The sequence below is a fragment of the Sinocyclocheilus anshuiensis genome, unplaced genomic scaffold (genome assembly GCF_001515605.1).
Source record: "Sinocyclocheilus anshuiensis isolate Anshui unplaced genomic scaffold, SAMN03320099.WGS_v1.1 scaffold595, whole genome shotgun sequence".
Lineage (NCBI taxonomy): Eukaryota > Metazoa > Chordata > Actinopteri > Cypriniformes > Cyprinidae > Sinocyclocheilus > Sinocyclocheilus anshuiensis.
The window spans coordinates 319364-334971 of record NW_015551037.1 but is presented as its reverse complement, the minus strand read 5'-3'; the positions used below and the strand labels follow the sequence as shown (position 1 = coordinate 334971).

Below are 15608 nucleotides of genomic sequence, written 5' to 3'. Positions count from 1 at the left end.
ATTATTATAAATATTATTAAATATAAATAATAAAAATATTATTATAAATATTTTACAATTTTAATAATATTTAATAGTTAGAAAATATAACATTTTATAATATTAAATAGTTAGAAAATTGTATTAATGTTTTTATAAAACTGCATTTTAAATGATTTTTTATTACAGTTGTTTTAGTATCATTGAGATACTATTATAGCTTTTCATATTTTTAGTTTTTATTTATACTTTCAGTTTTAATTTGAGTAATTTTAGCAAATTAAATGTTTGGAAATTTTGTTTTATTTTTTAGTTTGCCGTTTTTATTATTTTATTTTGTATATATTAAACGTCTATATAGATGTCTAAATTAAACATCTGTATATTTTTATTATTTGATTTTGGTTTTGGTTTCAGTTATTTTAGTACATTTTTGTACAAATTAAACTAAAGAAAATAAGAAAAAAGTGATAAAAAATAAATAATATTTATTAAATAAGTTTTAATTAAATGCACTTTTTAAGTATTTTATTAAAGTTATTTTATTTCAAGTTGAGTTATGTCTTATTTTTATATATTTTTTGTTATTTTAATATTTTAAAGTTATTTTATTTCAATTAACACATTTTATGCATGTTTTAGTTTTAGTTAACTATAATAACCCTGGCTTATACCATGTCTATGTTAAAGGCAAAAATACCATAAAATAGTCATTGATAAATTTTTTGTAGAAATGTTATTATTCTTTTTTTATTCTTTGTTTCTTATCCCATTGAGAGATATTTGTTTTTGTTTTAAGCATAAACCTTACTTAATTTAGATTTTTTTTTCTTCAGAAAAAGACTGCTTATGTCATTTTTCATCTCCAGTGAATTAATCTTATTTATATGTTTGTACTGGAAAATGAGACAAAAATACTGAAGAAGAGCATCTTTTTTTGCGCTGTGCTGGTTAATTAAAGGAGTGGGTTTGAGGTTTGATCGAATGGCCATTCATGTTTCTGCCTATTTTTGAGGTTCTTCAGACTCTTTTCTTGTTCTCCATGTTGTATTTATAGCCTCGTCTCATTTAAACTCTCCTCAGGTAAATTCTGCTGAAATGAATCATAGCTCAGCACACACACTGTTCTTCGGGACAGTCTAATGGAGCCGCGCTGTTATATTTCAATATTACACAGACTGTATTATACAGGTGAATCTCAAGCACATGCTGGTTTTCACTCTAAAATCAAAAGAAACATTTTTTATTGCATTAAAAACTGAAGCTTATTTTAGCACCTTTAAGATTTATTTTTTAAATAGGTCCAAAATGCAAAAAAAAAAGTAATGGTCCTAAAATAGGTTTAATATATAGAAATATATAGAAATAAAAAATTACATTTTACTTTAAAACGTAAAATGTAATTTTTTATTTCTGGGTTTTGGAGTGAGATCTTGGCATATTCTTGAGTCTGTTTGAAATGTTTTTTTTTAATTAATATTAAATTAAAATAATTAATAAAAAATTATAAATTAAATAAAATTATACAATGAAATAAAATAGAACTAAATAAAAATAATACAATAAAATAAATCAATTTATTTAAATAAAATATAAATTGAATAATTAAATAAAAAAAATATATAATTGTAGCTCATAAAGCTTTGGTTAAAATGTCTGCCAAATGGATAAATGTAATGGAAATTTAAAAAGAAAATAAAATAAATAATAAAATATAAAGTAATATAAAACACTCTTTACTCATTATTGTAATTCATAAATCTAATGTAAATGAATAATAATAATAATAATAATGTAAAATTAAATTATTAAATGTTAAAATTAAATACAATTAAATTAAATTTTAAAATTAAATACATTTAAATAAAAATACAATCAAACAAATTAATAAAATATATATCATTGTTATTTTAGTATCATCGATATGCTTTAATAGTTTTTATTAATAATTTGAATTTACGGTGACTTTTTTTTTCAAGAAATGAAAATGTGTTTTAATGCCTTTAATTAACTATAATATCCCTACCTGTAGCTCATAAATCTTTTGTTAAAATGTCTGCCAATTGGAAAACTGTAATGTAATGTTCAAATTAAATTAAATAAAACATAATAAAATATAAAACATTTTACTCTTCCATGCTGGAGATTTGCTGGACGGTCAGGCGTTTCCATGTGATGTTTTGTGGATGAACGTGTTAGTGCATTAATGTTGCTCATCTCGGTTCTCATCTCAGCTTTATTTAATTAGAAAGATGCTGAAATGGCCTGAGGGATAACAAGGAACGAGTGTAATTGCGTTCACTGCTTGTCGATTAACTCTTGATTACGCTGGCCGCGGCACATGCAGAAGACCATCGCTCAAACACACGCATGCATGTGCCGCGATTATCAACCTTTAACCTGTGGATATTCTCAAAAAGTCAGTCCTGGCAGCTGTAAACAGACTCAAACACTGCTGTGCATCTGATTCTGTCATTGTTTGGTGCTCTCACATGCTCTCACTGTGATGATAAGGTGATTTTCAGTCACTCTCAGCTTTAGTTGTAGTGGTTTGTTTTTATTGGCATCTCAAAATGGTTAATGTTGCTGAAGCGAACAATATAATATAAATATTTATATTTGCTATATTTTCAGAATCAGAATTAGCTTTATTCGACAAGTGTGTACAATAAAATACAATAAATAATGAAATGAAATAAAATTAAAAATAAAATTTAAAAAATTTAATTAAATAAAGTATCCTGTTGCTAAAGTAAAGCATGGCGCTAGTAAAGCCAAGGACATGTGCTCGATTCCCAGTGAATGCATGAACTGATAAAAGGTATACATTGAATGTAATAAAATTTAATATAATTGATATAAAACGTCTGCCAAATGAATAAATGTAATGTAAATGTAAAAAATAAAATAAAAAAAATATATAATAAAATACAGCCTAAACTAAGAATTGGGCAAACAGGAATAACTCACAGAAGTAACATTGATCGTTTTTGTCTCTCAGATGCAGACAGACAGGACGCGATAAACCTCTTCCTGCAGGTCTTCCAGCCGTCGGAGTCGAAGCCTCACCTCTGGGAACTGCCTACAGATTTCTACCTTCATCACAGCGATACCATGGTCCTCCCACACCAGCAGCACAGGTCTGACGCTTACGGCTTAATTCTGTCTGATTAACAACCTGTGCTGTGCTTTCTCTGGAGACTTCAACAGACGAGCAAAAAACTGAGAGAATAGATTCTCCTGACAGGGATTTAAACACCTTTTTCTTAAAGGGTTAGCTCACCCAAAAATGAAAATTAGGCTGCGTTTTACTCACCCCCGAGGCATCCTAGGTGTATATGACTTTCTTCTTTCAGACGAATCCAGTCGGAGTTATATTAAAAATTGTCTTTGATCTTTCAAACTGTTTAATGGCACTCAGCGGGTGTTGCATTGCTTCAGTCCAAAAGAACTTAAATAAAAATCGCCCATCCATAAAAAAAAGTGTCTCACACGGCTCCGGGGGGTGAACAAAGGCCTCCTGTAGCGAATCGATGCATTTTTGTAATAAAAATATCCACATTCAAAACGTTGACGTTGTTCTTGCGCCAACAGTTGTACACCGAAGCAGCTCCCGGCTGATGACGTATGAGTTCAGCGTTGCGCATGCGCTGGTGAGTCTCGTGAAAACCAACGTTTGTTAACAGGATCAAAGGAATCAACGTTTCCTTACTTTAGCAAAGGAAAACCAGTCTCCTCTTGGCTTATATCGAAATCCTCTGACATTCTTCTTTACAAATCCTCGTTTTGTACTTCTAATTAGTGACCGTTGTTTTGTTTTGATCTCTCCGCTGCGTTTCCGCGTGCGTCACTTCTGAGCGGCGCATGCGCAACGCTGACCTCATACGTCATTCCCCCGGAGCTGCTTCTGTTTACAACAGTGAGCGCAAGCTAGATTCAAGTGATTATTACATTTTGAATATGGATATTTTTCTTACAAAAACGCATCGATTCACTACAGAAGGCCTTTGTTCACCCCCCGGAGCCATGTGAGAGACTTTTTTTTTATGGATGGGCGATGTTTATTTAAGTTCTTTTGGACTGATGCAATGCAACACCCGCTGAGTGGCATTAAACAGCTTGAAAGATCAAAGACAATTTTTAATGCACTCAAAATGTGTAGACTATTTTTCACTATTGAAAAAATCTTAAAAGTTTTGAATGTTACCATGTTATTACAGCATTTACCCGTTTATTATTAAAAAATTTTTGAAATTCTTAGAAATTTCAAATACACATGAACAACAACAACAACAAAACTATGATGACTAAAATTTATGTATATTTTTTTCAATATTCATGAGAAATCTTATTTGAATATATTATTGCATGAAATTTATAAAAACATATATAAATAAGAATTACCAGTATTAACCCCATTGGAATTAATAGTTTAATTCTTTTGACTTCATAACTCATGCTTGCTTAAAAACATGCCAAATTTATGAAACCTACATATTTATTTTAACAAAGCATAAATATTGTTCTAAAAAGTTTTCAAACTAAATAAATTAATTTTACTTAAACTTTCACTTTCAGATAGAAAACGTGATTAATTTTTCATGCTGCAATAGTTGGTCAATATTCATGTTTATAAACAAAATTCAGTTCCAAAAGTGTGTGAGATATGGAGAAGAGGCTAAATATATTTTACAAAAGTGTTTTTGACACTAATTTAACTCCATAGATAATTTTACAAAAAGTGTTTTTGACAGTAATGGTGCTCCATACACACCCGGGTCAAAATGACCTGAATGAAATGTTTTTTTAAATGGTTATATCTATTAAAAATAAATTTCAATTAAATTAATTAATTTTAAAAAATCTGAAAGAAAATAAATGATGCGTATTTTGAGGCTCTTAAAGCATTTGCAAAGTTGCGTTGCCTTACTAAAAACTATGCATTTTTTAAAAAATGTTTATGCATCTGTTCTGGGACAAAATGAACCGAATGCTTTGTGAGGGTAAGAAAACATCATGTGCCACCTTGAATGCATGGTGAAAAATGTAAAATTGATGACTTTAGAAAAGTAATAGCACACTTAAATACAGTATAAGCACTAAAACTAATGACGTTTGCCTTAGTGAACACTATGAACAGCTACTGGTTAGCGTTACATTACCTTTAACTTGTGTAAATGCCAAAATCTGTTTCCGCCTCATTTCATTCTCCGTGTTCTTCATTTATTGCGTCTGCAGCTTCACATTCATCCAGTTTCTGCCCGACTGTGGTTTATTCTGTTATTGCTGCGATGTTAAAGAAGTGTTTGACCCACTTTATTTTCCTCCAGCCATCCGGCACGTTGCTTTGTGATGCCGCTTACATAATGGACGCTGGTCGACATGACAAAGAACTATTATCAGACACAAAACGAAATGAGAGGAATCTGACCTGTTTAGGGAAATTGTACCGTCAGATAGTCTCTGAAATGACAATTCGTGTTCCAGGACAAATAGGACATTTATGTTCTAATGTACAGTGGGTATAGAAAAGAATCAGCCCCCTTTAAAATAATCACATTTTGCTGCTTTGCAGCCTGAAATGAAGACAGACAGTTTTTGTTTTATCCAGCTGTATTTACTCAGTGCAACTTATAACATCCAAGTGAAAGATAAAACACCAATATTTCTGAAATAAATTGGAAATTGGAGTTGGAAAAAGGATCACCCCTCCTAAAAATGGCTTGTAAACTCAATCAGGTGCAGCTCATCACCTTCTCAGTGGCACACAAAGCCATTTGACTTTCAGCTGTGCTCATTTTGATCAGCTCAGCATGAAAAGAGCTTTCCTGGAGCATTTCAGCCCTTGGTAGTGCAACTGAAGCAAACAATCAGCTATGGGTGTCAAGACACTGTCAGAAGATCTCCGGGATATAGCTGTGGACAGACACAAGTCGGGAGAGTGATCATTGTGTGCATGTGACTACAATATCACAGATTCTCCACAAATGTGGCTTGTATGGAAAAAAGCCGCTCCTCAAGAAAGGCCACATGCAGTCAGACTGAGCTTTGCTAAAACACTCCTTGAAGAGTCTGAGGCAGATGAGACTAAAACTGAATTATGTGGCCTCAACACCAAACGATATGTCTAGTGGAAATCCAATCCAGCTCAGCATCCAGATAACAGCTACAGTAAAGCATGGAGGTGGTGATGTCCTGTTATGGGGTGTTTCTCTGCAGCGCTGGTCAGGATAGAAGGAAAAATGAATAAAATACGGTCAAATTATTGAGGAAAATCTGTTGTCAATGGGAAGAAGGTTTACCTTCCAACATGACAATGACACAAAGCACACAGTGGTTGAAGGAGAAAAAGCTGAATGTCTTTGCATGGCCTCGTCAGAGTCCAGACTGAAACCCACTGAAAATCTGTGACTGCAGTCCACAAACACTCTCCATCAGATTGAACTGAACTTGAGCAGTTCTGCAAAGAAGAGTGGGCTAATATTGCAAAGTCTAGATGTGCAGAGTTAGTAGAGACAAATCCAGACAGACTAAAGGCTGTAATTAAAGCAGAAGGTGCTTCAACAAAACACTGACACAAGGAGCTGATCCTTTTTCCAACTCAGTAATTCTGCTTTTTTTACTTTTTTATTTATTTCCCGACATGTTGGTGTTTTATCTTTCACTTGGATGTTATAAGTAGTACTGAGTAAATACAGCTGGATGAAACAAAAACTGTGTCCGTCTCCATTTCAGGCTGCAAAGCAACACAATGTGATTATTGTAAATGAGGCTGATTCTTTTCTAGACCCACTGTATTTCCGTTCAGTTCACCGATCGCCAGGACAGTTTTATCACAAACACGTCTGAGTCATACGGAATTGAATTGATATATAAAATTATATTTTTCCATTAAGATTTTTGTGTTGACTTTATATTTATGTAACTTAAGCACATTTCCCCCTCAGATTTTATGCACATGTATGCATGTATTTTCTGGTGTGATAAAATTGATTTATGTCGGGTTTGATTAAAATATTAAATATATTTTAATGAAACCTAATATTTTATGTATGTATGTATAATATATTATTATTATAATATATAATATTACACATTTTTATATTATATTATATTATATTTTATAATAAATATTTTATATTTTATTTTATGTTTTATACAATATATATTTTAATTAATTAATATTTATTTGTGTGTGTTTGTGTGTGTACATATATATGCATTCTATATAGCTACATAAATTATATAAGTTTTTTATTACAAAATCTGAAAAAAAAGTGTATTTTGAAGGTCTTAAATCATTTGCAAAGTTTCGTTCCCTTCCCTAAAATAATAATATAAAATAATGAATATATACTATTATATTATATAGAGATTATAATGTATTATATAATATTATACATTTAATATATTATATGTTAACTGAAGCACATACTCACATTAGTATGCACATGCATTATTTGTTGACTGACAGTAATCTTTATTTGTTGTAATAAAATGTATATATTCTGGGTTTAATTAAATTTTTTTATATAAATATGTATTATATGTTATGTGTTATGTAACTAAAAAAAATATATAACACACACACACACACACACACACACTCTCTCACACGCACACACATATATATTTATAGTACTGTGGTACAGTGATGGTATCTGATAGTAATACCATAGTACTTTGATGTTTACTATTACAATGTTCATATGCTGCCATATTACATGGTACATGTGTGTAAAACGATAGTATTAGCATGGTACCGTGTCCCAGAATAACACGGTGTTACCGTAGTCCTGTTTGATGTGTTTGTGTTTTTCTCTGCAGTTACACACACTGGTGGACTGACGGAGTGCTGACGTTCCTGCCGTCACCGTATGATGAAGGTGATCGCTTTACACATCCATAAAGACCGATATGAGAGACATGAGCTGATATATTAACCACAAACACTGAGCCGAAGCAGCGTCCTGATCGCATGGAGCTTCATGAGTGACTCCTCGGAGTCTCTCACAATCACCGATTATTGATTTATGTGACTGAATATTAATCCAAATATTAATTAGTTAATTAAGTTATTTATTTATTTGTGAATGAATATTTAAGTAAACATTTGAGTGAACAATTTAAACATTTAAGTATGTTTCAAAGTAAATATTTAATTAACTATATTTGTTTATTTAATTAATTTTTTTATTTATCAATCTATTTATTTACTTAAGTGAATAAATATTTAAGTATATATTTAATTAAATGTGTATTTATTTATTTATTTGTGAATTAATATTTAAATAAACATTTAAGTGAACAATTTAAATTTTTAAGTATATTTTAAAGTAAATATTTAATTGTTTACTTCATTTTTAAATGTATTTATCAACCTATTATTTACTTATTTATTACAGTGAATAAATATTTAAGTATATATTTAAGTAAATGTTAATTTATTTATTTGTGAATGAATATTTAACTACATTTAAAACAAAATTTTAAACAAAATTTAAATATGTAAGTATATTTTAAAGTAAATATTTAATTAAGTTTATTTAATAACTTTTTAATTTATTTATCAACCTATATATTTACTTATTTAAGTGAATAAATATTTAAATATGTATTTAAGTAAATGTTTATTTATTTGTGAATGAATATTTAAGTAAACATTTAAACATTTAAGTATATTTTAAAGTAAATATTTAATTAATTATATTTGTTTATTTAATTTTTTATTTATTTATATATCAATCTATTTATTTACTTAAGTGAATAAATATTTAAGTATATATTTAAGTAAATGTTAATTTATTTTAATTTTTTTTATTTATCAACCTATTTGTTTAAGTGAATAAATATTTAAATATGTATTTAAGTAAATGTTTATTTATTTGTGAATGAATATTTAAGTAAACATTTAAACATTTAAGTATATTTTAAAGTAAATATTTAATTAATTATGTTTACTTAATTTTTTTTATTTATCAACCTATTTGTTTAAGTGAATAAATATTTAAATATGTATTTAAGTAAATGTTTATTTATTTGTGAATGAATATTTAAGTAAACATTTAAATATTTAAGTATATTTTAAAGTAAATATTTAATTAATTATGTTTACTTAATTTTTTTTATTTATCAACCTATTTGTTTAAGTGAATAAATATTTAAGTATATATTTAAGTAAATGTTTATTTATTTGTGAATGAATATTTAACTAAACATTTAAGTGAACAATTTAAATATTTAAGTATATTTTAAATTTGTGAATGAATATTTAAATAAACATTTAAGTGAACAATTTAAATATTTAAGTATATTTTAAAGTAAATATTTAATTAATTATATTTGCTTAATTTTTTAATTTATTTATCAACCTATTTATTTACTTATTTATTTAAGTGAATAAATATTTAAGTATATATTTAAGTAAATGTTTATTTAATTGTGAATGAATATTTAACTAAACATTTAAGTGAACAATTTAAATATTTAAGTATATTTTAAATTTGTGAATGAATATTTAAATAAACATTTAAGTGAACAATTTAAATATTTAAGTATATTTTAAAGTAAATATTTAATTAATTATGTTTATTTAATTATTTTTAAAATGTATTTATCAACCTATTTATTTACTTATTTGTGTGAATAAATATTTAAGTATATATTTAAGTAATTGTTTGTTTATTTTTTTATTTGTGAATTAATATTTAAGTGAACAATTTAAATATATAAGTATATTTTAAAGTAAATATTTAATTAATTTTTACATTTATTTATCAACCTATTTATTTACTTATTTGTGTGAATGTATATTTAAGTAATTGTTTATTTATTTATTAATGAATTAATATTTAAGTAAATATAAATATACAAAATTTAGCCAAAAATATAGAAATACGTTGTACACACAAGTATTAGGTACAAAATTTTGTCTTTTTCCTAATTATTTTCACTGAACTCAGCGCATTGCAATATGGGATTGCCTTTTCCATGAAGGATTCATGTGATACATGTAACAAGCAAAATGTTAAAATGTTATTCATTTTAGAATTAATTAATTTCTAATTTACCTCGTTTTCGGAAAGTTTCGTTTGTATTTAGACGCCTCACACATGCTGTATATTATAGCTTGTGCATGTTAAATCATAGAGATGTTCTGAATGTGTCTCTGTTTCAGCCCATTGTGAGAAGAACAGGAGGAAGGTGACGGTGAAGCGCGTGAACCGCTTTGACGAAAGCATCGACATCTACACCGAGATCTTCAAGCCGTACGAACTCACTTCGTTCGACGACACGTTCAGCATCGCCATGACCAACTCCGCGAGGTCACACACTTCAGAAAAATTGTTAAATATTTGAGTATATATTGAAGTAAATAGTAAATGCATGTATTATATAAATATTTAAGTTAATATTAAAGTTTATTTATTTATTTACTTATTTATGTGAATGAACAATTAAGTGAATGGTAAAGTAAATATTTAAGTAAATTAATTGAAACATTTAAGTAAATATTCAAATTTATTTATTTATCTGAATGCATTTTTGTGTAAATATTAATTTAAATATTTAAGTGAATATTCAGATGTATTTATTTATGTGAATATAATAAGTGTTTAAATGTTTAAGTAGTGTAAGATATAAATACGTGAATAAATAAACTTTAATATATTAGCATTTTAAATGTAAACAAAGTTTAACATTTATTTAAATAAATTTAAATTAATATTTACTTAAATGTTCGTTCAAATTGTTCATATTTTAACAATATTTTAAATTTAAACCAATTTTGATTTGAAACCGTTAAATGTGAATAATAATTTAAATATTTAAATAAATTAATTGAAACATTTAAGTAAATATTCAAATTTATTTATGTGAATATAATAAGTGTTTAAATGTTTAAGTAAATTAATTCAGATATTTAAGTATATATCAAAATTAGTAATTGTTAAACTTTGTTTACATTTAAAATGTTAAAATATGAAATTTTATTTATTTACTTATTTATTTTTATTTATGTGAATGAGCATTTAAGTAGATATGAACGTAAATGTTTAAGTAAATTAATTTAGATATTTAAGTAAATATTACATTTTAATATTAAAGTGTTTATATGTGAAAATTAATTTGAGTACATTTTAATTTGCATATTTAAGTAAATACTAACATTTATTTGTTTATGCTAATAAATATTTAAGTAAATATTATTAAAATAAAATGTTTATGTATATGAATGATCATTAATTTAAATATTTAATATATATATATATATATATATATAAATATTCAAGAAAACATTAAAGTTTATTTACTTATTTATGCGAATAAATATTTAAGTAAATAGTTAAGTTGTTTGCTTGTTGGTTTGTTTGTTTAAAAAGCATCTTCATATCTGAGTAAAATCTGTGTTGCTCTTCATTCTGCTCTGTGAGGAATAACACAGAAGTCGGTCTAGTCTGTGTTTCTGGTGAACTCGGTGTGTTTCGCTTTCACGCTCAGGGTTCTTCTGTTCGGTTGTGAAAGTGTTTGATTAACGTCTCCTGTTGTCTCTCAGACGGGGTTCAGCTGCTCTCGTATTTATTGCTCTCGTTTTACCATCTCCTCTCACCGGATGAGTGTTGGAAAATCCGTCCGGTAGTTTGCCTCATTTTCATAAAGACAGATGTGAGCCTGCAGCACAAAAGCAGTCTTAAGTCGCTGGGGTATATTTGTAGCAATAGCCAAAAATACATTGTATGGGTCAAAATTATAAATTTTTCTTTTATGCCAAAAATCATTAGGATATTAAGTAAAGATCATGTTCCATGAAGATATTTTGTAAATCTCCTACCGTAAATATATCAGAACTTAATTTTTGATTAGTAATATGCATTGCTAAGAACTTCATTTGGACAACTTTAAAGATGATTTTCTCAATATTTAGATTTTTTTGCACCCTCAGATTCCAGATTTTCAAATAGTTGTATCTCAGCCAAATATTGTCCTATCCTAACAAACCATACATCAATGGAAGCTTATTGATGATGTATAATAAGATGATGTATAAATCTCAATTTCACAAAATTGACCATTATGACTGGTTTTGTGCTCCAGGGTTACATATGTGCCGTTTACTTACTGTACTCAAGTCAGATGAATGCATGAGTTACTCATTTTAATGAAATGTACAAGCATTTTCTGTTTAATTAGGGCTGTTGATAGATAAATACAAATAATTATTTAAAAAAATAATAATAATAAATAAAACAAACAAACAAAAAAAAAAAATTTTTCTTTCAAATAAATGTGCACTTATGAATCCTTCCCAGTAAGACATGAAACATGCTTTAACATTTAACGTTTTATTCAGTGTAACGAGAAATTTGTGTAAAATTATATATTATTTCCTTCAAAATGTTTAGTACTCAATATTCATTTAAAAAAAATCAATTTCAATGTATTTTTGTATTTTTTCAATCTTAAAAAAACGGAAAAAAACAGTATATGGGCCCCCTTATTTTTAGTGGGTTTTTTTTCTCTCTTTTTTCCCCAAAAATTGTATTTTTATTTTCCAAATTATATTTTTAATTCAGTTTTAATGGTCAAATTAAATGTTAGTAATCAAAAAGCATGTTTAATTAGTTGAAATCATACAATTTCACAACAGTTTATTGAAGGATTAATCAAAAAAAATAATAATTTTCTTGCAATTCAATTCAGACTTTTAAAATCTTAAAATTAAACCTTATTAATTTTTAAAATAATTAAAATACCTCTTAAAATAAAATAATAATAAAAATTATTATTATTATTATTTGAGAAGTACATTCTGCTGTACAGTAGTAATACATCTCTGTCACAGTGTCTTTGAGTTCAACCGAACTTTTATTTTGAAGGGTTGCTGTGAAGCGCGTTTGTGTCTTTAAACCTGCTGCAAAGCGATTTGATGATTTTAATATATCTGATATTTGAATATACGATGCGAAAGAGAGTTGAGAGTTCCTTTACACCTGTTTGTGCACAGAAGGTTTTTCTACGTCTTCTCATGATTTCTCTCTCGTCTCGTCTCTCAGGGAGTTCATGCCGAAGACGGTGGGCCTCGATCCCAGTCCGTTCACCGTCCGCAAACCAGACGAGAGCGCAAAGTCAGTGCTGGGGTGAGTCTGAGAGATCTGCTGTTTCCTTCATCAGCTCAGTGGTTCACACAGGTTTGTGCGTGCGTGAATACCTGTCTGCCGTCCTTCAGGTGTGAACGGGATTCTCACACAAAAATATGTGCGTTTATATCCTGAATATTCAGATCTGGTGGCCCGAGCTTCTATTCCCGGCACGGCTTCCTGCAGGAAAACACAAAAACAATGATGCCAAATATATACACAATAACCAGGAGCTGCTGAATCTCCAGTTGCAAAAAAGCGTTTTGAGCTTATGAATGATGGTGAAAGAGAAAGACTGGCCACCAAACAAACAAACAAACAATAAAATGACAACAAATAATCAACTTCATACCACATCCTCACTGACTGCATGCAGAAATAAACATAGTGTTGGTCAAATTCACGAATTAATCACTTAGTTGATGCAATTATTGTTAATGAATCAGTCAAACCATTTGGTGAATCAGTTGATAATACTTTTATTGATTGAGGACGCATTAAATTGATCAAAAGTGGCAGTAAAGACATTTATAATGTTACAAAAGATTTGTATTTCAGATACAACTGTTTTCAACACTGATAATAATTAGAAATGTTTCTTGAAAATTCAGCTTTGCCATCACCGAAATTAATTGCATTTTAAAATATATTACAATAATATTTACAAAATATTTTACAATATGTTTTATATTTATGTAAACTCTAACTCTATAAACTCTAACTCTGTAAACTCTAACTCTATAAACTCTAACTCTGTAAACTCTAACTCTATAAACTCTAACTCTGTAAACTCTAACTCTATAAACTCTAACTCTGTAAACTCTAACTCTATAAACTCTAACTCTGTAAACTCTAACTCTATAAACTCTAACTCTGTAAACTCTAACTCTATAAACTCTAACTCTGTAAACTCTAACTCTCTAAACTCTTACTCCGTAAACTCTAACTCTGTAAACTAACTCTGTAAACTAACTATAAACTCTAACTCTATAAACTAACTGTAAACTATAACTCTGTAAACTATAACTCTGTAAACTCTAACTCTATAAACTCTAACTCTCTAAACTCTAACTCTGTAAACTAACTATAAACTCTAACTCTGTAAACTCTAACTCTGTAAACTCTGAACTCTAACTCTGTAAACTAACTATAAACTCTAACTCTGTAAACTCTAACTCTGTAAACTCTGAACTCTAACTCTGTAAACTAACTATAAACTCTAACTCTGTAAACTCTAACTCTGTAAACTCTGAACTCTAACTCTGTAAACTAACTATAAACTCTAACTCTGTAAACTCTAACTCTGTAAACTCTGAACTCTAACTCTGTAAACTAACTATAAACTCTAACTCTGTAAACTCTAACTCTGTAAACTCTGAACTCTAACTCTGTAAACTAACTATAAACTCTAACTCTGTAAACTCTAACTCTGTAAACTCTGAACTCTAACTCTGTAAACTAACTATAAACTCTAACTCTGTAAACTCTAACTCTGTAAACTCTGAACTCTAACTCTGTAAACTAACTATAAACTCTAACTCTGTAAACTCTAACTCTGTAAACTCTGAACTCTAACTCTGTAAACTAACTATAAACTCTAACTCTGTAAACTCTAACTCTGTAAACTCTGAACTCTAACTCTGTAAACTAACTATAAACTCTAACTCTGTAAACTCTAACTCTGTAAACTCTGAACTCTAACTCTGTAAACTAACTATAAACTCTAACTCTGTAAACTCTAACTCTGTAAACTCTGAACTCTAACTCTGTAAACTAACTATAAACTCTAACTCTGTAAACTCTAACTCTGTAAACTCTGAACTCTAACTCTGTAAACTAACTATAAACTCTAACTCTGTAAACTCTAACTCTGTAAACTCTGAACTCTAACTCTGTAAACTAACTATAAACTCTAACTCTGTAAACTCTAACTCTGTAAACTCTGAACTCTAACTCTGTAAACTAACTATAAACTCTAACTCTGTAAACTCTAACTCTGTAAACTCTGAACTCTAACTCTGTAAACTAACTATAAACTCTAACTCTGTAAACTCTAACTCTGTAAACTCTGAACTCTAACTCTGTAAACTAACTATAAACTCTAACTCTGTAAACTCTAACTCTGTAAACTCTGAACTCTAACTCTGTAAACTAACTATAAACTCTAACTCTGTAAACTCTAACTCTGTAAACTCTGAACTCTAACTCTGTAAACTAACTATAAACTCTAACTCTGTAAACTCTAACTCTGTAAACTCTGAACTCTAACTCTGTAAACTAACTATAAACTCTAACTCTATAAACTAACTGTAAACTATAACTCTGTAAACTCTAACTCTAAACTCTAACTCAGTAAACTAACTGTAAACTCTAACTCTGTAAACTAACTATTAACTCTAACTCTGTAAACTCTAACTCTAAACTCTGTAAACTAACTCTAAACTCTAACTCTCTAAACTCTAACTCTATAAACTCTAACTCTGTAAACTC

General features: G+C 28.4%; 1 protein-coding gene across 1 annotated transcript in view; it reads left to right on the top strand.

Moving 5' to 3' along the window:
• Positions 1 to 15608, top strand: part of fig4a (FIG4 phosphoinositide 5-phosphatase a) — a 76526-nt gene that overhangs the window by 44913 nt on the left and 16005 nt on the right. The window contains exons 17-20 of the mRNA XM_016450887.1: positions 2981 to 3119; positions 7807 to 7865; positions 10157 to 10304; positions 13035 to 13118. Coding sequence (XP_016306373.1) covers positions 2981 to 3119; positions 7807 to 7865; positions 10157 to 10304; positions 13035 to 13118 — 430 coding nt within the window. The remainder of the gene's footprint in view (positions 1 to 2980; positions 3120 to 7806; positions 7866 to 10156; positions 10305 to 13034; positions 13119 to 15608) is intronic.